This window comes from Hydra vulgaris, chromosome 04, assembly GCF_038396675.1.
Source record: "Hydra vulgaris chromosome 04, alternate assembly HydraT2T_AEP".
NCBI lineage: Eukaryota > Metazoa > Cnidaria > Hydrozoa > Anthoathecata > Hydridae > Hydra > Hydra vulgaris.
This window is the reverse complement of record NC_088923.1, coordinates 17639777-17667068: the sequence shown is the minus strand read 5'-3', so window position 1 is coordinate 17667068 and position 27292 is coordinate 17639777. Positions and strand designations below refer to the sequence as shown.

General features: G+C 26.6%; 1 protein-coding gene across 2 annotated transcripts in view; it reads left to right on the top strand.

The window, feature by feature from the left end:
- Window positions 1-2557: 2557 nt before the first annotated feature.
- Window positions 2558-27292, top strand: part of LOC100203434 (sialin) — a 50138-nt gene continuing 25403 nt past the window's right edge. The window contains exons 1-4 of one of the 2 annotated variants that reach the window (XM_065795661.1): window positions 2558-2645; window positions 3981-4192; window positions 23680-23713; window positions 24160-24359. In XM_065795661.1, the coding sequence (XP_065651733.1) occupies window positions 4001-4192; window positions 23680-23713; window positions 24160-24359 (426 nt within the window). In that variant the 5' untranslated portion in view covers window positions 2558-2645; window positions 3981-4000. Of the gene's footprint in view, window positions 2646-3568; window positions 3759-3980; window positions 4193-23679; window positions 23714-24159; window positions 24360-27292 lie in introns of those variants that run through there. The other variant, XM_065795660.1, reaches the window with a different exon arrangement.

The window sequence follows — 27292 nt, the reverse complement described above, 5'->3', positions numbered from 1 at the left end:
AACGGGAGTAACAGTAGATGTAATTATTAGATTGAGGACAATCCTAATAGCAGTATGCTCCTGTTATGAGTTGAACTCTGAAAGTTTTGGACAGTATTGCTATGAAACTACAGCTCTTATACTCAAAAACTATTGCTGGTATGTGATTCCCCCAACTGTTCATAAACTCTTTGAACATGGTGTGCAGATATCTGAGGCATTAGAACTGCCAATTGGTTACTTCTCTGAAGAGTCACAAGAGGCTCTAAATAAAGAAATTCGCAAAGCTAGATTAAACCATACAGCCAAGATATCTAGAAAGAATATCATGAAAAACCAGTACTTGTTGATTAGAAGTGATCCTGTAATATCAAACACTTGTTTTAAAAAATACAAGGTTGAAAATGGAAAGACACTTACCCCTGAAGTTTTATCTTTGTTAATGCTGTAATAATGAAATAAAGCCTTTTTATTAGTATTAGGTTTTCTTTTTTTGTTTTCTTGAAAGAAAAATTAATTAAAAATAAATTAAAAAGATAAATATTTATTTTGTTTTTAATATATTTTAATATTATATAATATTAAAATATTTTTCGAACCAGTTTTTCTTTTTAATTAATAAATGTTTTGGTTTGAGGAATTTAATTTTTTTTAATTAAGTCAGTCATTGTGCGCGTAAAAGTCTCTAACGCGTATACGCGTAAGTAGTACGAGCCTTAGGCACAAGAAATATTTAGATTAAAAAATATGTGGTATTCTTTTATATGGTATTTTGGATCAAGGAACTCGATTTTTTTATTTAGGTTATATTTTACGCGCGTAAAAGACAGTTACACGCGTATTGCCGCGCCTTACGCGTCGTAGGTACGCGTAAAAATTATTTTTAATGGAAAATTTAAATTTTTTGACCCAAAATACGATAATATTGATGTATTACATAATTATATATGATAGTTAAATAATTTTTGCCGTTTTTCACCTTTCTGACTCACTGTGCGACGTTAGGCAGCAAAACTTTTTAAATTTAAGCGCATAGCATAACTCTATGCGCTTAATGTTATGCTCTTTAACATAAGTTAAAATACTCGTTCAGCCTTTTTATAAATTTAAAAAAAGTTTTTATTAAATTGAAAACTTAAAAGTAAAAATAATTTTATAAAGAAACCCTACAAAACTCACAATTACAGTGGGACAAGCGGGGTAGATGCAGCTGCGCCCGACCCCCCAATCGGTTAATCTGTCATTTGCAATAACCCTACCCGTAATACTTTTTTTAAGCTTTAAAAAATATTATACTTTGCACTATTAAAAAAAAAGTTGTATCTTAAAATACCCTAATATCTTAAAAATATAGAGAGTAAAATGGGGTTAAATGAAACAGTTAAGAGCATTAACCAAATATCTTTTTGACAGCGAAACCTGTGAAAAATTTGTATAGATAATGAGCTGCATTAAAATATTAGCAAATCAAAAATTATTTTGCTTTTAACAAACGGCAAAAAAAAACTGGGTGGTTTTTACATATAGATTTAATATTCATGTTTGACGAAGCTAAAACTTGCATTTCAAACATTCGCACCGATCCATTCACTATGTAGACTAAATGAAGTTTAACCTAAAATATAGCACTTTTTAAACTTGACTTGGTTTGCTACGGTTTTTTATTTTGCATTTTTCTCAAACTTTCGTTTGAGAAAAATGCAAAATAGTTCAAGAATTATTGTGGGTTTTAAATTTAAAATTATTTCAAAGCAAGAAAAATGGATATATAATTTAAAATAAAAATTTAAGAAAACATAACCCAGTTATCAAAAATGGGTTTTTAACCTTTTCAGAAACAACCCGAAAAATCCTTAGTAGAGTTGGTTCTATTGGTATTTGGGGTAACTTTAAAACAAAATTTAAACCTTTTAATTACGTTCACTAGAGAATATTGCATTTAAAGTTTTTTCCTAATTACACCAAAAAATTTCAAACGTGTTTCTACTGTTAAAAGCCACTAAAAAAACTTTTCTAAGTTTTAAATGATGCAAATCAGGTGGAGATATTTGCAATATTTAAGACTCCTATGTTGAATTTTAAATTTATTGATATATTCGGTCTTTGAAAGTTGAAAAGATTAAAACTGGTACTAAAGATGATACTTGTTTATTTAATTTCTTCACCGTTGACAACTGGCATGTCATTTACTAGGGTGTCTCATAGCAATATTTTTTTCATCGAAATCATATTCATTCTCATCAATACTGATTACCTTTTCATTGTCAAATAACTCTAAAGTTTCTATGACAGTACCGCATCTTTCGATATGAGTTTGTTTTGCAGACTTTGTATTTATCTTACTGCACATCTTAATCCTCTTTATCTAGAAATTTCTAAATAAATAAAAAAGTCCTTTAAAAAAAAAGTGGTGGTGGGGGAAGGTCGGGGGTCAATGCTTTATGGCCCCCACTGCCCCTCCCATCCCGATGTTGTTGGCGCTGGTTTGTAGAAATTAGTTAAAACAACCTTTTTTATTTATTATTTATTTAAAAAGTTGTTTAATAATTTAGTCTGATAAGTTCCCACCACCTAGTGCGCATGCGACGGAAATGTAAACATTTCATGCTTGGAAATGTAAACATTTAATGTTAGGAAATGTAAACATCAGAAACCATTCTACACAGGTGTTTTTATTTGTTTTTATTTATTGTTGACAGATTAGCTTTTATAACATGAGGTTATAGCTTCTGAATTTTTTTTTAAACCTAATGTTTAAAAACATTATTTAAATCTTACAAAATATTTTCTAAGTTTTTTACATATCAACTTTTAATGTTTGTCCTGTTATGTTATAAAAATAGAGAAACTCTGTTCACATTAGATGTAATAGGTCGTATTTAAATTCTTAAAATCACTAGAAATTAAATTAAAACTCTTCAAAAAATGATATTTTATCTTTTACAGGTTAAAGATAACTTATGATAATTTTAATATTTGTGTTATTACTTGTGTTTTATGTCTCACTAAAAGCAGCACTGAATGTGGGTAACTACATTCAGTGCTGATCAAATTTAAATTAAATACTGCACTAGAGTATTTTTAGGAAGACATAAAATACAAGTAATGATACAAATAAAAAAAATTATTTTAAGTTTTCTTAAATTTAGATTAAAATAATTTTTAATTATTTTTATCATAACTTAACTAGTTTAGTGATCTGTACTACAGATCACTTAACTACATATACTACAGACTGTAGTATAATTGAATGTAGTATAGATAAACTATAATTGAAATATTATAATTTAGTTTAATAAATGATGTTTGAATACAAAAATGAATTTTTATATATTTAATAATTGGCAATTAGGTTGATTGAGTAGCTAACTTTTTTACTCAACCTAAGATTAATTTTATAGAGTTGCTAAAAATATATCTGATCTTAAATGTTAATTAAAAATTTGTTTAAATATTATCTTTAAATTATATTTTTTTCCAAAGTCAGTTAAATTAGTTATTGCCAGGGCTGACACATGTTTTTATAAATTTTTTTAAATGTTAAAATTTTATAATTTAATTGAAAAATTTTGTGATATTTATGATGTATAGTTTACAAAAAAAAAAAGGAGAAAAAATAAAAATTAAACCACATTTTTTAAAATAATAACTTCAAATTCAAGCATGTGAAGTTGAAAAAACAATAAACTATTAATAAAAAATTGCAATGCATAAAAATGTATATGTTTAAACACTGTCAAAAATGAAAAAGTGGTATGGTGGTATGGACATCTTGTTCGGTATGTAAGCAGTACAGAATTTAAATCCCATCACGACATTTGTAGTACTTCTTTCTACTTGTTCTGTCGAGGAGTCTTATTACATGTTGAAATAAATAAATAAAATTTTAATAAAAGTTAGTGTATATATAGATTTACAGTTTTTTAAATTAATTGTCAACTTGAAATTGTTTTTTAATTAAAATTTTACTTATATCTTTTTGTTTGATTGAATTTATTTAGAAATATCAAATACACACACAATGGGGTGTTGTTTTTCTCAAAGATATATTTTTGCTATAATGGCTCATTTGGGTGTCTTACTCACATATGCTTTGCGAGTTAATATAAGTGTTGCTTTGGTTGCTATGGTGTCTACAAATTCAACAAATTCAGATAAAAAATCATCTAATCCAGAATGCCAAAGTGGAAAAAATACAACATCATCATTTATTGTATGCAAATAAATATTATTTATGACATAATGTGTGTGTATATGTGTGTTTATATATATATATATATATATATATATATATATATATATATATATATATATATATATATATATATATATATATATATATATATAGAACCCTTAAATGTTGTCCGAAAGTTTTTTCCATATTTTGTTGACAAAAAGTAAAAATTAAAATGCAAGACCGGAATTTTTTTTTTTTAATAATGATAGACTGCCTGCCCCAACCAAACCCTCAGTCGATGTAGCAGCACTCCCTTGCGGGTCAGGCTATTTGTCAGTCGATGTAGCAGCACTCCCTTGCGAGTCAGGCTATAAGATAGTCGATGTAGCAACACTCCCTTGCGAGTCAGGCTATAAGATAGTCGATGTAGCAACACTCCGCGCATGATTTACAGTAAAAAAAATTAAAATAAAAACATTTTATTAAAAAAAATAAAAATAAAAACATTGTTTATATTTTTAAAAACATTCAGAATGTTTTAAAAACATTCAGAATGTTTTTAAAAACATTCCGGTCAATTAAATTTGCGTTTTTGTGGTTTTTTTATATAACAATTAATTTGTAATTAAATTAATGGTTTTGACTTTCGTCCAACACGGAAATGTTGGACGAAAGTCAAAAGTAATTAAAAGTGACGTATGTGTTGGCGTAAGAATCACTTTTTTCCTTCCGCTCTTCCTAAAGCCAACAAACTATAGATCTATATATATATATATATATATATATATATATATATATATATATATATATATATATATATGCAAATTATGTTAGTGTATTTTACAAATAGAGTGCTCAATGTTCTTAAAGAACAGAGCAATAATAAATTAGTAAAAAACACTTCTAGCAATGGTGAAACAAATATATATATATATATATATATACATATATATATATATATATATACATATATATATATATATATATATATATATATATATATATATATATATATATATATATATATATATATATATATATATATATATATAGATCTATAGTTTGTTGGCTTTGGGAAGAGCGGAAGGAAAAAAGTGATTCTTACGCCAACATATACGTCACTTTTAGTTACTTTTAACTTTCGTCCAACATTTCCGTGTTGGACGAAAGTAAAAACCATTAATTTAATTACAAATTAATCGTTTTTTAAAAAAACCACAAAAACGCAAATTTAATTGACCAGAATGTTTTTAAAAACATTCTGAATGTTTTTAAAACATTTTGAATGTTTTTAACAATATAAACAATGTTTTTATTTTAATTTTTTTTAATAAAATGTTTTTATTTTTATTTTTTTTAATAAAATGTTTTTATTTTTATTTTTTTTACTGTAAATCATGCGCGGAGTGTTGCTACATCGACTATCTTATAGCCTGACTCGCAAGGGAGTGCTGCTACATCGACTGACAAATAGCCTGACTCGCAAGGGAGTGCTGCTACATTGACTGACAAATAGCCTGACTCGCAAGGGAGTGCTGCTACATCGACTGACAAATAGCCTGACCCGCAAGGGAGTGCTGCTACATCGACTGAGGGTTTGGTTGAGGCAGGCAGTCTATCATTATTAAAAAAAAAAAATTCCGGTCTTGCATTTTAATTTTTACTTTTTGTCAACAAAATATGGAAAAAACTTTCGGACAACATCTAAGGGTTCTATATATATATATATATATATATATATATATATATATATATATATATATATATATATATATATGTTTAGATTTATATATATATATATATATGTATATATATATATATATATATATATATATGTTTAGATTTAGATTTATATATATATATATATATATATATATATATATATAATATATATATATATATATATATATATATGTTTAGATTTATATATATATATATATATATATATATAATATATATATATATATTTATATATATATATATATATATTATATATATATATATATATATATATATATATATATATATATATATATATATATATATATATATATGTATATATATATATGGCTTGGCTCTAGTGTGACTGACTCTGCAGGCATAAAGGCCCATAACTTTTGCTTTTCTTAATCTCTAACTCAAATAGTCAACTTTCCAACTTGCTTTCATGACAATCTGAATCATTTACCTTCTCTGGTGGACTTATGTCTTGTTTCTGATCCTAGTCAGTGCTCAGTTTCTCAACATTCACTCTAAGGTGCTTCTGATCATGGTTTGATCTCTCTAAAACTATTATTTTATTATTCTTTATTATCAGATTCCCCCAATTATTGTACCTCTTACAATTACAGGAGTTATCTTTTCTGGATATTTCTGTAATTTCTAATATTTCTATAAAAACAATTTTTTCTGGATATCCAAGAATTTTCTGGAAATACAAGTTGAAAATATTTTTTTTTTTCATCAAATATGTAAAACAGTTAATACTTTTTTAATATAAATTATAATAATTTGAAAACTCTATTTAAATAAGTATTAAAATACTTTTCTTTTATATAAAAAAATCCTTGCCAAAACCTTTCTTTTTAAACACATCAGGTACTCTTAGTTACACATAATGCATTTTTATTTCTGGATTTTCCCAGATATTTCTTAAATGGACTTTCCTGATTTTTTCTTGATATTATTAGGAAAAAATTTTCCGGATTTTTTAAATATGACCAGGGTAATCTCTGCAACTACCTTAAAGCTGACTGGGACTCTTTCCATGATTTTCTCTGTGATGGCTCTTGTCAGAAATCTTTCATCTTCCTTCTGACAAATATGCTTATTATGTAACTTCTTGGATTCAGGCCAGCACGGAATCTTTTATTCCCTTCAAGGAATCCAAGTCAAGCCTTACTTTTCTCCATGGTTTTCCTCTCATTTTGCTCCTGCAATTTCCAATCTTAACCATTACTTCCATATCTATCATTAAAACGATTCTCTAGAAACAGTCATCTGTTTACTATTGCTTGAAATCATTGTAAAAATGTTTTGTCTAATACCAAAGCCCGCTATTCTCAGGTAACGAAATCTCATATTTTATCTCAAAAATCAGGCTTCCAAGACTTCTGGAATATCTTTAACATTGTCTATATTAAGGACAAATTTGTTATTCCTCCTCTCTTGCATGGTGTAGATTTTGTTACCTCACCTTAAGACAAAGCTGAGTTGTTTGCTAAGAACTTTTCATCAATTTCATCTCTTGATTACACTAATTACATCTTACCTTATTTTGCCAATATTCAGGTTGGTCCATTGTTTGACATTCATATGACTCCAGCTACTGTGTCTAAAGTGATTTCCTGATTAATCACTTCTACAGGTTATGGTTCATACACATACCTGTAATAGTTTTCCAGAAGTGTTCTCCAGAGCTGTCGTCTATACTTTCAAAGCTGTTTAACAGTTGCTTATCAGAGTTTTATTTTCTATTTGCTGGAAGCTGCATCTGTCATCCCTATTATCAAAAATTCTGGAGAGCAATCATTTACTAATGTCTATTTACATCCCATTAATCTTTTCACTATCACTAGCAATGATCTGATCATCAATATAAATTTCGGTCTTCTCATTCTACTTTTGCTTTGTCAACCATAATAACTGATAGGTATTATTGTTCATTAGATAGATGTGGAAATGTTCGGGCTGTTACTCTTAATATTTCTAAAGCCTTTGATAAAGTTTAGCATGCTGGTCGTTTTTATAAGCTCTCTTATTACAGTGTACCAGGTAGAATCTTGAAGATTATTGAATCCTTTCTTACCAATCGTAGTATAAAAGTTATCCTTGATGTACAGCACTTTTCTTCATCTCCTGTAACTTCAGGTTCCTCAAGGTTCTACCCTTTGCCCTATACTTTTTTAAATTACATTAATGGTCTACCAGAAATTCTCATTATTTGTGGTGGTATCTTTTGCTGATGATTCTACCATTTGTTCTTGTCTTGATATCATCACTCCTTAATTGGTTGAAGGGGGCATTTCAGCTTGAAAACAATCTCACTTCTGCTACACCATGGAGCTCTCAGTGGCTGGTGAACTTTAACTCAGGTAAGACTTATTTTAGCTATTCATTATCACAATAATTTAGTAATTTACTCGATGAGCCATCGAGTCTTCGTTTTCAAGAAGTAACTATTACTTTTTTTCTCTTTTAAATAATGTCCTTTCTTTTTTAGACAAGATGCAAAATAATATTGTAAACCGTCAACCATTGTCACATCATTTTAATGTTGCTTTTCTTTCAGATTCATAATGTTTACAATCTTTTAAATTGTCTATTTATCATTATCTTACTTTATAAACATCATCTTTTCTCCAGTAACTTTTAACTCTAAAAGAGGTTGCTAGCTGTCTTGTTAGAAGTGAAGATGAACAAAAAAAAAAAAAAATACATATACGTAAAACAGTAAAAGCATCTTTAGATAAGCAATTTGGTTTATGCTGATTTAGGGAGCTGTGAGGGCATTTAATACATTGACTGATTTAGGGAGTCCATGCAAGGGTGTTGTTGTTGTACATCAATTGAGGGTTTGGGAAAGGGTTGCAAAATATTTTTTCATTATTCTATATATTTTCCTGCTTTTTGCAAAAACATATATGTATAAATGTATTTGTATATATATATATATATATATATATATATATATATATATATATATATATATATATATATATATATATATATATATATATATATATTTATATATATATATATATATATATATATATATATATATATATATATATTAAATGTCTGCATCTCGAAATGATTTTGAATCGAAATGATTTCGATTCGATATCGAGAATTTTATTTTTTTTCGAAAAGGCAATCGATTCGATATCGAGAGAAAAAAAAAGAATTGAAATGACAATCGATTCGATATCGAGTAATTTCGATATTTCGATTCGAAATGCAATCAATTCGATACTAATTGAGAAATATCGAGGAATATTGAGAATAAAATACTATTCTTATTGGGCAAGTCCAAAGACAAGTCCTTTCAAAAACAGACTTTACAGTAAGTGGAAAAGAACCAAGATGATCTGCAGGAACACCAACCTAAAAATCCTGTAAAGGAAAAAGGTTATTGGTATTGACCTACAAATCCAACTAAGTTGGATTTGGTAATATTTTTTAGAAATTTTGTCAAACCCTAATTTAAAACATGTGTAAACCAGCATTGATTATTTTGACTTAAGATAGAAACTCCATCTGTTGGCCATATTGTTGTGCAATAGTTGAAAACATAATTTTTTAGTTTTATGCTATAAATTTATAAAATTAAAATAGGGCAAGTCCTCAAGGACAAGCCCGTTCAGAATCAACCAAATTGTTATGTAATAAATTTTATTAAACAAAAGTATATAATAAATGAAGAGAATCAAAATAGATGAACGTCAACAAATTATTAGTTAAACTTATAGTATTCAACTTTATATGTTTATAAAACGCCATTGAGTTATAAATTGTAAAGATTTCAACTTAATCTGTTGCCAAAGTTTTGGTTTTAAGTATAAACAAAAATAGTTTATACATACAATTAAGGTTAAATTAGGTATAATATGTTAACCTAAATAAAGAAATCAATGTTAAAAGAATAGTTTGTTCAAAGATTGCAACTCCATCTGTTGAGTAATTTTTTGTAGAAACTTAACTTTAGTAAAATATTTGATATAAAATTAAATTAAGAGGCCAGTCCTTAGACAAGCCCTTCCAAAAAATGATAAATGGAATTATCAAAAACAGAATTAGCAATTTTAAACATGTAATAATCCATAATGTAATAGAATATTTGTAAAATGCTATTGAAAAATACTTTTTAAACAATTTTAATTCGTGTGTTGGCAAAATTTTTGTTTAAAAGTAAAAAAATTTAAATATATATATTTCTTTTATTATAATTTTTAGGTAAAATATTTAATAAACTAATATTTAAAGCATATTTTATTTTACAATTGCAACTCCATCTGTTGATTAACGGTTTTATAAAAATCAAAATGTTCCGAGAAATAAAGAGACATTTTAAGAATAACAAATTTATTATAGAAATTAAAAATAATAATAGTTACAATCATCTACTCTTGTCAATGAACAAAAATAAAGAAATACTTTATAACCTTACTTAAAATAATGATAAAATGCTATTGAATATTATTTCTAAGATTGTACAGTAATGTGTTGCTAAAGTTTTCATAAAAATGTTAAAAAGTTAATAGTTTTACAATGAATTTTGACATATTGTTTATCTATTATATGCTAACAGATTTTAAAAAAGAAATGTTAAAAGAATATATTGTTTCAAGACTGTAACTCCATCTGTTGGCAAAGTTTTTGAAGAAAGTTAAAAGTTCCGAGAAATTTAAAAAGTTCCGAAAACAATTATTTTTAAGAGTTATGCCAAAAATTTATGAAACAAATTAATATAATAATTCAACAAAGATAAAGCTTGAAAAAAGGTAAGAAAGTTTAAAATTTTGTAAACATAACCAGAAATGTTTATAAAACACCATTGAATTACAAAACTAAAGATAGTAATGCAAAATTGTTGTCTATTACAAAATTGTTGTTCAAAAGTTCTGAGAAATTTTAAAAGTTTCGAAAACAATTATTTTTAATAGTTATGCCAAAAATTTATGAAACAAATTAATATAATAGTATTATGAAACAATGCAGACAAGAAAACATCTGACATGAAACATAAATTAAAAGACTCCTATTCTTTATGCTTATAATAGGCCATTGAGTTTTAAAATCTAAAGATAGTAATGCCATCTGTTACAAAATTGTTGTTTAAAAGTTCCGAGAAATTTAAAAAGTTCCGAGAAATTACAAGATATTTCAAGAATTATTCTTTTATTTAACAAAGTAATAATATAAGTAAAGATGATTTCAACAATGAAAACTCAGAGTGCTAAAAATTATTTTATTCCCTTACTTTAATTAGCTTTACAACGCCATTGAGTATTATAAATTTAAAAATAGTAATTTATTAAACAAAATTATATAATAAGTAGTCTTGATGTACAAAACTTCCAAAACCAAAAATTAGAATAAATTTTACACTTTTACTTGAAGTTATTATAAAACGCCATTGATTTTTAGTTTCTATTTCTAAAGACAGTAACGCCATCTGTTGGTTAACTTAAGAAGTCAAAATGTTCCGAGAAATAATTACATATTTCTGGATTTCAAAGTTTTTAATACAAAGTTATAACATATTAGAGTTAGAGCGTCGTCAACCAATCATACTATGCAAAGAAAGAAATTGACAATTGAAATTGTTTGTTAATAAAATGCTATTGAGTAATGATATTTAAAGATATTAACACCATCTGTTGGCAAAGCTTTTGTTCATAGTTAAAAAGTTCCGAGAAATTTATAAAGTTCCGAGAAATAACAAGACATTTCAAGTATAATAATATAAGAAATTTATCAAACAAATTTATAAAATAGAATTACAAAGCGTCAAAAAAAAGAATCTTCAAATAAATAAGCCTGTCAAGCCTCTTACTCTCTATACTTATAAAACACTATTGAGTCATAAATTCAACAGATTGTTACTCCATCTGTTGTCAAAGTTTTTGTTCATAGTTTAAAAGTTCCAAAAATTTTCAAATTTGAAATGTTCCGAAAAAAAATGCAGCATTTCAATACTTACAAATTTATAATACAAATTTATAATATAATAAGTTTAAGAAACTGATCAATTAATGGATGGTAAAAAAAAAAAGTCAATAACCTGACTAAAAAATTCTTAAAATGACATTGAGTTTATAATCTAAAGATAGTAACACCCTCTGTTGGCAAAGTTTTTGCTTAAAGTTGAAAAGTTCCGAAACAAGCTAGTTCTAAAGAATAAAGTGAAAACTCTTAAAATTTATATTATTTCGATACATTTCAATACATGTCTAGAAATGCCCAGTAATTCTGATAATTTTACTTAAAACCTTTGAAATAAAAGAAACCAAAAAGAAAACTAATTGTGTGCTTTAAACAAAAGTTATTTTATTAATCTCTGTTATCAAATTCATAATGATATTTTATTAATTAAGAAAACTTGTCAAAATTGTCAACAAAAAATTTAAATGTCAGATGATGAACGTCCTGGAGTTGGTAGATGAGAAGGGCCAGCAGTTGGTGTGCGAGAAGGACCAGCAAATATTGTGGCAGTAGACTGAGTAGAGTGTGAGCTGTCTAGTGAAACATCACCACCATCATCATCATCATCATCATCATCATCATCATCACCAATGTTGATGACTTCTCGAGAAGACAGTCGGTCCAATACAGATCAAGATATTTGACTGCTAATTTCTGGCTCAAAATTGGCCCAAGATGGCAACCTTTTTGCAGCTTCTTCAGCCATAGCAGCAAGTTCTGCTTTGGTTGTCAAATAGTAGGAATGAAAAATGATCCTGTCAATGTTTTGCTGAATGTAAATCAATTTTTTCACATTCTCTGGCTGGAGCTTTGTTCTTTTTGCGCTGACTATATTACCACCTGCACTAAAAATTCGCTCACATGGAGCAGATGAATACACAGCCATTTGCGTGCTGCTTCAGACAGCAGAGGAAATTTGTCTTTATTGTCCCGCCAAAATTCAAGTACTGGCTGTTTAGTAGCTGGCATTGGTGAAAACATCTCCCACTCAGTTTGAATCTTGGACTTGGCTGGAACAGTAAGAGGTACTTCTACTTCTGATTCTGGTTTTTCTATAATTTCAAAAAAAGGATCATACATGTCTTGCAATTCTGGATTGTCAACAGGTGGATTATTACGTGACGATTCCAAAGAAGCCAACCATTCTCTATGACTGAAGTTTTTGGTAATTAAAGCATCATAGGCTGCTTCATAGCCACCAATTTTTTTCAATGGGTTGCCTTGATAAAGAAGGTTCAACAAACAGCCAACAGCATAAAAAATGTTTTTGGTGCCACTGTCTGGAAATCGGATCATCAAGTTTTTGATGAACTTTCTGAAGAAGTATTCAGCTACTGATGACAAAGTTCCTGACTGTACTGCTTGCTGAGCTCTGTGTTTGAGACTATAAACGTGAGCATTCACTTTGTGAATGGTCACACTTTTTTCAGCTGAAAGGCTTTCAGAAACATCATTGATTCTCTCAAGCATATGCAAAATTTTGTCAAACAAGTCAAACTCGTCTTCAGTTGGGATGAGATGTGCCATTTTTGTTGAATCATTGCCACTGTACTTGATGGACAGCAAAACTCGACGCATTCTATAAATGCTTTGCAACATAAAGAAGTGAGAATTCCATTGTGTCTTGACTGGAGCTATCAATTTGACATAGACAAGGTCATCAGTGTTTTCCAATTCATCATCTTCTTTCATAGCTTTGACCTCTTTTTCAATCCTTTCTTCACACAGGTATGACTTGTGGCATTTTGAAACCAATGTTGTAGCTCTTTCCAAGGCATCACTAAGGTTAAGGCACTCAGCTTCCTTGCAACTGTCAATGGAGTCTGTGACTGCAAGATTCAAAAGATGGTCTGCACACCTAAGTGCAGACCATCTTCATCCAACATGATTGCTGCAATTCCCAAGTGCACCTTTTGCACTTGGGAATTGCAGCAATCATGTTGGATGCATTGTCATGAGTGCAAGCTACGTTGCCAGCTCCGGAATTTCCAGTCAAAGTACTGACCAAGCTGTAAAAAATAAATTTAAACTTTTACTAATTATAAAAACAAACAACAAAAAAACAAAATTTGTTTTACAACACAAGATATCAAAATTTCTCGATTTATTTCAGTATACCTTTAAATTAATTGAATTAAAAAGTTTCTTGGTTAATAATATTAGTCCATGTATTTGTATTTAAGTTTTTTAAACTACAAAATAGAGATTAGCTTGTTTTTTAGCTTCAAGCTGTCTCTGTACTTTTTCACTCATCCTAAAGTTTAGTCTTATATCTAAAAATCTAAAAAAATCTAAAAATATTTAAAAAGTTTGTATACTTTACTGTACCAATTAAAAAAAATCTTTTTTATATTGTTAACTTACGAGTCAAGCTTGTTGGCAATGGTTTCTCCAGTATAACGCTCTGAAAATGGAAATGCTCCAATAACAAACATCTTCAGCTGAAACTCCAAGTTGATGTAGTGGACAGTCACAGCCATATAAGGATCATTGTTTCTACTTTGCCAGAGATTTGTAGACAATCCAAACTGTGGTGCATGAACCAGTTCATCACCCAAGACCAGGTTAACCTCTCTTTTCACGTTTTTGTACAGCAGAGGCAATCTAAAAATTTAAAAACATTTTTAAATAAACAAGAAAACATAACCAAAAAAAATTTGAGCTTCATACTGGTCATCTTGTTTGCAGACTTGCCCCAGTTTGTCATAGGCCGCATCACTGGTTACTTTGTCCTGAAACTTGGTTTTTTCAAGCTCACGAAATAGGACTGGATGATGTCTACACATGTGCTGCCGCATTCCAGATGTATTGCCAATACATCTGGAATGCGGTTGAAGTACTTCCAAATGGGCTCCTTTGGTCGAACCATCTTGATAGAAGCTTTGTTGACAATTTCAAACTGAAATAATAAAAAAAAAACTTTAAAATAACTAAAAAATTAATTTTTTTCTCAGAGCTTAGACGTTCACATATATTAAAATTTAAAAAGTCAATGAGTACCAAGTTACCAACCCTTTCCCAAAAAATTGAAATCTTTTAAAAGATTCGTATTAAAGTACAAATATCGTAGGAAATACAAAAATATTCGTAAATTACTTTTTGCAAATCCAATTTTATAAATATCAAATACAACTCCTAAAACATTATTTTATAATTTTAACTTACTTTTCATTGTATTATCCTAAACATTTTTATTCACTTATAAGATGCAATCTGTCATTGGCTTCTACAAACATGTCCTGAAATTCATTGGGGATTATTTTTAAACGGTCCATCCACAATGTTAATTGAAGAAACTCATTATCATTCCACAAATAATCTGTTAGATTACTGATAATAAGTTCTATTAAAACAGTTTCGCTAGGATAAAGTGTCAACAAATGCAATCGATATTCTGACAAAATTAATACAGCCTCTCCACGCAATTGTCCCCTACTTTGTGGAGTTATTATAATATCACTAAAACGACTGTTTGACATTTTAATTTTTCAATTTTTAAATTGTTAAAAAAAAACACTTTTTTCAAAGATTTTTAACACAACAAAATTTTTTAAAAAAACTGAGACCCTTGCAAGTTGCAACTTACTGCACATTTACCCCCCAATCAATTCATATACTCAAGTCTACCATATAATTCCCATTAAGGTGGTACACCACCAAATATTTTCTCAAAATTTAAAAAAAAATGAAATTTTTGATATTTAGCTCATTCGATAGGCAATTTATTGTAGGTAAATAATATATAAAGTTATTAGCCAAATTTTTATTTTGATATTGAGAAAAAGTAACTTTTTTAAAAAAAGTTCCGTAGCAACAGCCTTAGCAACGCAAAACATCCATAAACACAACTGCATAATTTCTAGTTTGTTCTGTAGTTAATAAGTCATAAGCTTAAATAAGCTTTAATAGTGGTTTTACATTATTACTTTCTCAAAATAAATTAAAAACAAAATCGCCAAATGCTGCTTAATTTGTTGAAAAGTTTATAGTTTGACTGATTAATAAAATATTTGTTCTGAATAAAAGACTTGTGACTTGTTGTAAAACGTTCTCTTAACTTATTAGTCTTAAAATGACCAGATCATATGCTAGAAGGAAAAAAAGACATTACCAAGGCATTAATCGTTACAACAAAGCACAAAAAGTTCAATGCCAAAGCACAGTTATACCACCAGAGCCAAATTCTTTTACAACAATAGCAAGTGCAAAAAAAATTATTTCAAGGAAAAATCCAGAACTTGTTTATAATGATTTCAACTTTATAATGAACTTTGAGTTACTTCATTTAATGATTCTCGAAGTTATGAAATGTTCAAGTTGCTTTTCTTCAATTTTCATACAAAATTGTCCTAATAAAAGTATGGGACTTTGTTTGACCTTAGAACATTGCTGTACTTCCTGTGATTGGTGTCATTCATTTCAAACTTCCAGACCTATTTCAAATCTTTTCAATAATTCTGTAGGAAGAGATAGCTATGAAATAAATATTCTTTCTGTATTAGCATTTAGAGAAATAGATGAAGGTTATGAACCAATGAAACTATACCACCAGCTAATGAACATTCCTTCAATTACCTCCAATGCATATGATAAAATTAACAAAAAATTATACAATGCTTATGAAACTGTTGCTCAAAGGTTACTAACAAAGCAGCATTAGAAACTAGAAACTTGATTAATAATAATGCTTCACATGATGATATAATTCAATGTCAGGTTTCAGTTGATGGAACGTGGCAAAAAAGAGGTCACTCATCATTTAATGGTGTTGTCACAGCCATATCAACTTTAACAGGCAAATGTATAGATGCTGTTGTGTTGTCAAAACATTGTAAAGGATGTATTCTTTGGAAAAACAAAAAAGGAACTCTAGAATATGAGGATTGGAAAGCCAACCATAAATGTCTTGCTAATCATCAAAGATCATCTGGTGCTATGGAAGGTGCAGGTGCAATTACTATTTTCCATCGGTCTGTCGAAAAATATAACTTACAATATACTAGTTATTTAGGTGATGGTGATACCTCATCATATTCTGCAGTATTAGCTTCATTTCCATACAAAGATATAGAGATCAAATAAGCAGAATGTATTGGGCACATCCAAAAAAAGAAAGAAAGTCGTGGTCGCGCACTGTGTCAACGTCTATGTAGAAAAAAAATGTGTGATGGAAATCCAGTAGCAGGGAAAGGGAGGTTAACCGATAAAGCACTTAACCTTTTACAAAATTATTTTGGAATGGCTATTAGACAAAATTTAGGTAATATATATCAAATGAAAAAGGCTGTATGGGCAGTGCTTTTTCACAACTCTGATATTAAAGACATGAATATACGTCATCAATTTTGCCCACGAACTATTGCCAGCTGGTGTAAATGGCAACGTGACCATATAAGTGGACATAAAACATATAAACCCAAGCTAAGCTTGCCATTAGCAATAAAAAATATTCTTGTTCCTGTATTCAAAGACTTAAGCAGTGAAGAACTACTTAAAAAGTGCCAACACGGTCTAACACAAAACAATAATGAGGCATTAAATGCTATAATCTGTAAAGGATGCCCCAAACACATTTTTGTAAATAAAAACATTATCGAAATGTCAGTAAATTCTGCAATTATCAATTTTAATGAAGGTACCCATGGAATTATTGGTGTTTTGAAAAATTTGGGAATACGTATTGGACATTTTACTCATATTGGATTGATTAACCGTGATAAATGTAGAATTAAAAAATGTACAATTAAATCTTCACTTACTTCAAAATCCCAACGACAGAAGTTGCGCCATCAAAAAAAAGGGTTTAATGATAAGTAAGCTTAATTAGAACCATGCCAACCTTATTCTGCTGGATTTTGTTAGTTTTTCATACTTTAAAGTTTACTTTTTTTGTTATTAAATCTTCTTTTGCGTTTTTCTCTGTTTTTGATTTTTGCGTGTTATTGTAACATGGTGTTATTAAAACATGGTGTTATTGAAACATTTCAATAACATGGTGTTATTGAAAACATGATATCTTGTGAAGTAGTAAAGCAAATCACTTTAATTTTTCAGGAAATGTTTATTATATTATTTTGTAGGGAATGATATTTCAAAGTTTAAAAATAATTCTCCAATCTCTTTATTTATTAATTTTTAGGCCTAAAAAAAATTTTTTTTTACTGTTTTATAGAAGAAATTCAATAGTTATTGATGTAATGAAATAATCTTAAAATCCCTAGGCCATTACCTTAGTTTACATGTCTAAAACATGTGCAAAAAATTTCATAGGTTATGCATTAAAATATTTCAAGATATTGTGTTTTGAATAGACCCATCAAAAAGATGGGTTTTTTGATATAAGCGAGGCAAAATAAGCGAGACAAAACAAAGTTAAGTATAAAAAAGCATTCTCATTTTATAAATTTTGTATTAATATCAAATTGATTATTTTTTTCAAGTTTTAAAGAATTTAGAATATTTGGTGGTGTACCACCTTAAATTAATCTTTTTTTGACAAATAAGCAACAAATTTTTTTGAAAACTAAAGTACAATTCATAAAACAAACACATGAAATTCATAAATCATTGTTTTTCCCACTACACACAAATGCAAGTTCAAAGAAAAGTTCAAATCTCTCCCATGGGATATGTCAAAAATGGAAAAATATGTCACAACATTTTTAGTATTTTTTACTATAGTTTGCTCTTATCAACATTAGCTATCATGATTCAATAATATGTACTCTAACACATAATATTTCTTTCTTAAAATATAAAAATACAAAAATTTTCGTATATAACCATTTGCAGTACAAAATATATGAATATAAAGTAATAAAATTCAATTTCTTACCTTTTAAGATGAAAAATCCTCTTTTAAAATTTGATTGAAACTTTTCACATGTGACCTTAGTTGACTTTTTTGTTTATTTTTAAAATCAAAACAAATTTGCAAATTAATGCCCAAGTAAAAGTAGAGATGCGCAAATAAAAATCAACAACAAATTTTTTTTTTTCAAGTTTTGTATGTTTTTTTAAAAAAATAGTTATATTATCGTTATCTCTCGATTTGTCTCGAAACGTATTGAAATCAATCAATTACTCGATTGATTTCGAGAATATGACTCAGCATGTCTCTAAACTGCTTTTCGATTTTGAGAACATAACTCGCCATAAATCGAATCTTTCGATTCGATTAAATACTCGATTGAATCAAGATAATCGAAACAGTTTCGATAAAATCATTTCAAGACGCAGACCTTTAATATATATATAAATATATATACAAACATATTTATAAAAACTAGCTAAAACACTTAATGTTTTATCAAGTGTGCATAAATAATAAATGATATAATTGATAAAAAACCATGGTAACCAATGTTTAAAAAAAAAAAAAAAAAAATGATGCAACAGATAATTAAGTATTTAATGTGGTTGGGATAAAAAAAACTACTTTCTCAAATTCTAAAGAGTTAGCTTATAATTAAATGTCTGAATCATTTCATTCTGAATTATTGAACCGATTTAATTATTTTTAAATTTAAGTGTCTATCAAACTCTAATCTATAAACAAGATTATTGAAGATTATTATTGTTTTAAAAAATCTTTTTAAAAACTCAAGATTTATTTTTGAAATCTAGTTTTTAAAAAGTTTTTTAAAAATATTTAATTAATTTGACTTATCGTTTTTTATTTTTTTACAAATTGTTGATCTCAATTTTTCTTTAGCTAATTAATGGATTGTTTAGACTAAATTTTACTTTTTTATCAAAATGATTTTTTTTAATGTAATTACAGGCTATTATTGAAATATTTATTTATTGTGGAATTATTTTTTTTAGATGCTTTCTTAATTTTATTGCCAACTGCTTTAAATGTTCTAAATCACTTCATAATGTTAAGCTGTAAAAATAATATGAGATTAAAGTTTGAGATTAAAGTTCAAGATTAAAGTGTCATTATTTGAAAACAAAACTGATAAAGTGATATAGAAGCTTTGAAACAGTTGGCAATAATTTTGAGAAAAGATTTTATAAAAGGTTGATGTTTTAGTTTTTTAAAGATATTTCTGAATATTTTGAGTTATGCATGTTTATAATTAAGCTGTTCTTATATCCAAATTGCATTTGCATAGAAAAATTTTGAACCAAGCAAAGTTATTGGTTGACAATATGTAAGTTGGTAACTGTTTGATGATTTTAGGTATTCAGATAGATATGCAGAGTAATTAGTTAATAAAGTATTGTATACAATAATAGTTACTTTGTACTTAAATTAGGTTGTATCTGATAAAGTGATTTAAACTATTGATTTGGTTTTAACTGGATCTTCTTGACTCCACTCTAATTTTTGCTTGTGCCTCCTTGATATTGGCTTCATAACTCTTCCTGTTATCTCCTAATGAGGGTACAGTTAAAATATTTTTCACAAGTATATATGGTCTGCATAAGTTATTTTTAATCAGTTGAATTTCACCTCTTGCAAAATTCACCAGACTTGCTTGCTCTTTATGAGACTAAATTAAATTTGGCTGTTCCTTCCTCAGATCTCAGTGTTGATGGTAATTTGTTGTGAAATTAAGTTTGGATACTCTCTTTATTCTTTTGCATGCTTTTGCTATTTTGCACATTTTCTCTTTGTTCTTTATCGTATTCCATCTTCTCAAGACTGCACTCCTTTAGATGTATTTTAGGACCTCTTCACTCTATCACCCTGCACTTCAACCCCTTAGTATAAGATTGTTTTAAGGAATAAATTATAAGGATATGTCATTTTTAAATAAAAAATTTAGATTTCATCATTAATTTTAGTTACATTAGTTTAAATGGTTTTTAAGGCGCTTTAAAGTTAAATTTAATTACAAAGCAGTACTTTAAAATATGCTAATGACATAATTTAACTTTTGACTATGTAAATATCACAGCTGTGTTACATTTAGTTATGCGTTACGCATTTTCAATAACAAAATCTCATAACAAATTGCCCGAACAAATTGCCCAAAATTACAACAAATCTTTTTTGTTCATTAAATCCATTTATTAAAAGTTGTCAAAACTTTTTAATCTATAAAGTATTCAGAGTTAAAATAAAATGTTTATTTTGTCGCTTTTATTTTAGTTAGGTTTTAAGTAAAACATTCGTTTTGGTGTTTTGACATTATTTTATTTAAAGGTTTTGTTTGTTTTTTTTTCCTATTTTTTATTTTAGTTATCGTTTTTAGAATTTAAATCAAAAAAGTTTTTTAAATTGCATTTGCCTGCCTTAAAGTGACCATTCAGTCAGGGCTTTTTTGGATGCCAGCATTAAATTTTAAAAGGAGTTTTTCCCCTATAACTCTGTTGACCAGCCTTGAACCCTCTCTTCATTTATTAGGCTGGAAAAAATGTAAACCTGTGTTACATTGTTTCCTTCCTAGGATGATAAATGCTGGATCTTCTTGACTCTACTCTAATTTTTGCTTGTGCCTCCTTGATAGTGGCTTCATAACTCTTCCTGTTATCTTCTAATGAGGGTACAGCTCTTAAATTCAGTTCAGATTTTTTGTGAATTCATGTAGTACTGGAGTGTATAGTTGTCATTAACAAATAGAGCCTTTAAAGGTAAGATTATCATAAAGATCATTAATGTAAATAAGGTACAAGACAAGGCCAAGGATAGAGTCTTTTGGTACCCTAAAAGTTATTGGAAATTAAGGAGAGTGTTTTCTAAGTAATAAATAACTTTAGCAACAAAAGTAAAAGTGATTTTGATGCCTAATGTGGATAAACTTGTTTTTTTAATAAGAGAATTTGTGTGATCATCAGATACAAAAGATAAATGGCAAGGATAAATGAAAGTTTACTCTTAAGTTTGCAAAGGATTAAAACATTTGGCGGGATTTCATTCATGTTTTTGATAATTAGATAAATTGACTTAATCATAGAAAAAGTATGATACAATTAGCAATAAGTTATGGGGTTTCCTGTTTATTCCTGGTTTATCCTGTTTATCACCTCAAAATTGAAACAATCAGATTTTTATGTGTCGTTAACAATGAACACCAAAAGCATTAATACAACTATTGTGGTTAAAAGAACATTCTCGACTTAGGTACAACGAAATTTCGTAGTTGTTTAAAAAAGAGGCAAAAAATATTAAATGGTTTCTAAAAAAATTAAACGACAGTTACAAAAAAAATTTAGACAGTACGATGAATAATGTATGTTATGGGTGTTATGATATGCTTAATCTGCCGGGAGAAGTATTATTTATATATATATATATATATATATATATATATATATATATATATATATATATATATATATATATATATATATATTCATATATATATATATATTTATATATATATATATTTATATATATATATTTATATATATATACATATATTTATATATATATATATATATATTTATATATATATACATTTATATATATATATATATATATATTTATATATATATATATATTTATATATATATACATTTATATATATATATATATATATTTATATATATATATACATTTATATATATATGTATATATGTATATATATATATATATATATATATATATATATGTATATATGTATATATATGTATATATATATATATATATATATATATATATATATATATATATATATATATATTTATATATATATGTTGTATTTAATATGTATATATATACATATTAAATACAACATTATTTCATGTTGGTATTTAATAAACAATTAATTAAAACATAAATCATAACTTCTGTTATAAAGGTACTTTTCAAAATTACATCTAACATAAAATATGAGAGTATTTTTAAAAATAGTTATACAAATTTATAACAAGTTTATAACAACCAATTGTCTTTATAACACTTTAAATACTTGTTTTATGAAAACAATTATTTTTAGGTTAAACTTAAAAAAAAAATTGATATACATGTGTAACATATGTTAAAGAAACATCAGTTGAATCAGATTTAAAGAATAACATTTTAAAATGCTGATTTTTTTTTACTTTTATTAATATTAAATTTACAATACTTTTAAAACAAAAATATATTGTTTCAACAAAATTTATGTAGAAATAAACAAAACATTACAAAATATCAATATTTACAAATATGAACAAAAAATTTTTTTTAAATAAAACTGTACATATTTTTACTAATAGTAATACAACTTAAAATATCAACAAAAATTTTTCATTACAAAATATCAAAAATATATATTTACTTTTTATAATAATAAAGCATTACAATATATCAACAAACAAAAAATTAAGAAAAACATTGAATTATGTTTACAATTAGTATTATGCAGAAGTACTAATTGTAGAAGTAGTTAAAATAATTTGTCTCTCTCCTTTTTGCTTTCTAAATGAGCTACTCCTCCATTGGTAGGAGAGAGTCTTCCCCCCCATTTTGCACCCACACCCTATGTGCCTCTATATAATGTTATTCCCTTTTTTTTATTTTTCTATAGCGCAAAAACTCTTCATAGGATAAATTTAAAATAAATAATTAAATAATTTTTTTATTTAAAACTTTTAGGTAAATTTAAGGCATATAAAAATTACAAATCAATACATGTGCTGTATTAATCAGTGCGATTTCATATAGTATTGCGCTGTGTTAAACATTCCACAAAAATATATTTGTTAATCTTTTAATACTATTGATGTGTATGTATATGCATTTTATAAATTTAAAAATATAGTTCAGTTAAACATGGTTCTTGTCAATAAATTGTTAATTTTAAATTTTATTACAATTATGACAACAAATTTATTAGTTATTATATTACTTAAGTTATAAATAATAAATATTTTTTTAGAACGGAGAGTTCCACTGGAATGAAAATGATCAAGGTGATTTTTTTATATCAATCTTTTGATTCTTATTTTCTTTATTTCATTTATAATTAGTTTTATAACAAATTTTGTGCTAAATTATACTTTTAATGGTATGCATTAAGACACTAATTACCCTTTAAAGTGAATAGTATACCCTAAAAAAAACCTAAAAATACTATAAAAAACTCTTATAAGTATTTTGCATACCCTTTAAAATGTATTATACACTTTGGTTTTACATACTCTTTTAAGTGCACTAATATAAGTCCATTATATAATAATGAACTAATTAATGTTAAGTGTAAGTGTATAAATAATATTTGTATAAATGGTAAGTTTTATAAACTACATGGTATGCATATTATAATTATTTATGTAATTTATTATATACACAATTATAATATTGTGTAAAAAAAATAATAACAAATAAAAGAATGATATCATTTTGCTATCATTTTTAGGTTTAATATTAGCTTCTTTCTTTTATGGTTATCTACTTACACAACTTCCTGGTGGATTTTTAGCAAATAAATTTGGTGGAAAATATGTATTTGGATTTGGGATGTTAGTTGCATCTATTTTTAGTTTGTTAACACCAATTGCAGCTAAAGCAAATTTTTACCTTCTTATTGCTGCTAGAGTTCTCATGGGAATTGGAGAGGTATGCTTATGAGTTTTAAAATGTTTTTAATTTGTAGTAAAATTTTGTAGATTTATAAAAAAGCATTTTTTTATAAATCTACGTTGCTCCACAATAAGCCTATTTTAGGTAATAGAAGTGGGTAGTAGGTACCGCACCCGAGTGGATAGTTCCATGTATAAGGAGGAGAGTTGTATTAACCTAACTAATTTTCTTCATTTTTCAATATTTTGCTTCTGATACCAAGGTATGTAAGTAGATGCATGGATATAAAAAATTAATTAACATGACAAAAAAAGTTTTTGGTAAAAATAACTGAATTGTGGAAGTAACTTTTTGCAATGGATCAATATATATGTATAAATATATACATATTTATATATAAATCATTTGTGGACAGGAAAGAAGTGCAATCGCACTTAATACCTGACCACACATAAAATTATTTTTTTTTTAAAGCTTGACCTTGGCTTTTCAATGCTTCAAACTGTGCTGAAAAATCTGATAAAGGAAAAAAAAGTTATAAAACAAGCTTAACTACATAAAAATAAAAGAAATCTTAACGAAGGAAAAATTAAAAAAAAAATATTTAAATGCTCTAAAAAAAAATTCAACTAATAATATTTAATTATGCTAACAACTGCATTAAGGATGAATATCTTTAAAACTTTGATCTTTTCTAATTTTTCTAGTGTATTTATGTAACAAATTGTTACCCAATTTTTGTTACGTTAATTTATATGGCATTTTCAGAAAAAGAAAAAAAGACAAAGAATAATAAAAGAAAAGATTGCTGCCCCATGTCAAACCCTCTGTCAATGTAGCAGCACTTCCTTGGGCAGCAGGCTATAAGATAGTTGATGTATGTTTGATAAATTTTTTGTATCTAAAATATAATTTTTATGGTTTTACAAAATGGAGTTATGCAATCGAAATCTTTGTCATATTATTCAGTTTATTTAACGTTAGTCTAGTGAAGTTGTAGTTTCTTTCCTTATTATTTAGAATAATTCGTTGCAGATTTTTGTTTTTTAATAAAATAGCTTCAATTTAGTATGTTTTTTTAGATAAATTTAAATTTTCACGCTGTAATTGACAACTCTTATTTTTTCTTTTCAGTTGGATAATGGCTGTTTTGATGTTTTAACAATTTAAATGCAATAAAAAAATTGTTATGTTATAAATAACTTTTAAAGTATTTTTTTTACGCAAAGTAATTTAAAAAAATTTAAAATAGAATCAAACGATTAATTATAATGATTGTTTAAAATAAATGGGTCATGTGTTAATTAAATGTTATATTTAACTTTTTTTCTTAGTAGGTATGTATTTTTTATGATAAATTTAAAAGTTCAAAACTATGTCTTTCTGAAAATCTTTTAAAAGATTATTTTTTTAAATTACTTTATACTATAAATAAGTTAATTTAAGTCTTCCCATGATTTAATTGCTTTATTTTTTTTTTGTTTTTATTTTTACAAATATTGTTTAAATGTTTTTTTTTAAAACTTAACTTCCTAATTAAAGCATGAAGTGATTAAAAATTACGATTTAAAAAAGACTTTTTCAAAAAAAAACTTGTTTGCAACTTTTTGAAAGAAATATTTATACAACTTAAAAATAATGCATTTTTTTCTTTTTAATAATTTAATTTCACTTTTCAATAATTTAAATAAAATTTGTTCATTTATTAAACAATCAAGAAAATTAGTCTGTTAAAGTGTTTTGCGTAACTTTAATTAAACATTAAAATGTTAAAGATATTTAACATTTAAATTAACGTTAAAATGTTAAAGATTAGTTTTTTTTAAACGCAATTAAAAATGTAACAAAAAGTAATTTTAAATTTTAACTTTGACTTTTTTCAGTTTAATTTTAAAGCTAATTTATTTTCTTTTTCGTAAGGAATTGTTTGCTTATTCTTTTAGTTTTTTCAAATTTTTTTCCTAGTTTAAGTTTAGCTAAACGTTTCTTTATTCAGTGCATTTCTGAAATGTTTAACTCATCAAAACATTTAAACAGTCATAGTCAAGTTGCAAACAAAAAAAATCATTTCCGTGGTCAACAATAGTGTTTGATCGCACACCATTCCTGTCCAAGGTTTATTTTGTAGAATTTAGTTCCTGTCAGTCAAAATGTTCGATTACTTTGAAAATTATTTGGACAATCTTAGATTTTAGTCAGGACAATGTCTGATGTCCAACAATATCCAATGTCTGACCGTTAAATTGAGCCCTGATAAATATATATATATATATATATATATATATATATATATATATATATATATATATATATATATTTATATATATATATATATATATATATATATATATATATATATATATATATATATATATATATATATATATATATATATATACAATAATAATAATAACAATAATAATAAAAATGCAATTAAAAATTGTAACAAATGTTTTTAAAAAAGATAAAAGAACGGGTGATGTTAAAAGGAACTAGATTAAAATTGTCATTTTTAAATGGTTTATTTGTTTACTAATAGTGGGTTTTTCCCACTCTATGTACATGCTTTCTTTGAGCTTTAATATAGATTGGAGTTTTAATATAGATAGTTTTTTTATAGGTTGGAGGCCGAATCCAAAATTAAAAAATTAGCATGATTAAAACTATTAAAACAGCTTTCATTTGAATGAATATGTTTATAAATGTGTGAGTTTTTATCCCTATTTTTGGTGCTCCACTATATGTGTCTTTAAATTGCGAGTAGTTTCGCCAATTTAACAGGATTTACAGCCTGCACATTCAAATTTATAGACAACGAATGAACTAAAGTCTGTAGGAAAGGAATCTTTTGCGGAAAAAAATTTTGAAATTTTAAATGAAGTAAAAACCAATCTTAGGGTGACCGATTTACAATATCTTTTATTGATTGCATTTAGTCTTTATTTGGTTAAATCAAATATTTTTCCAAT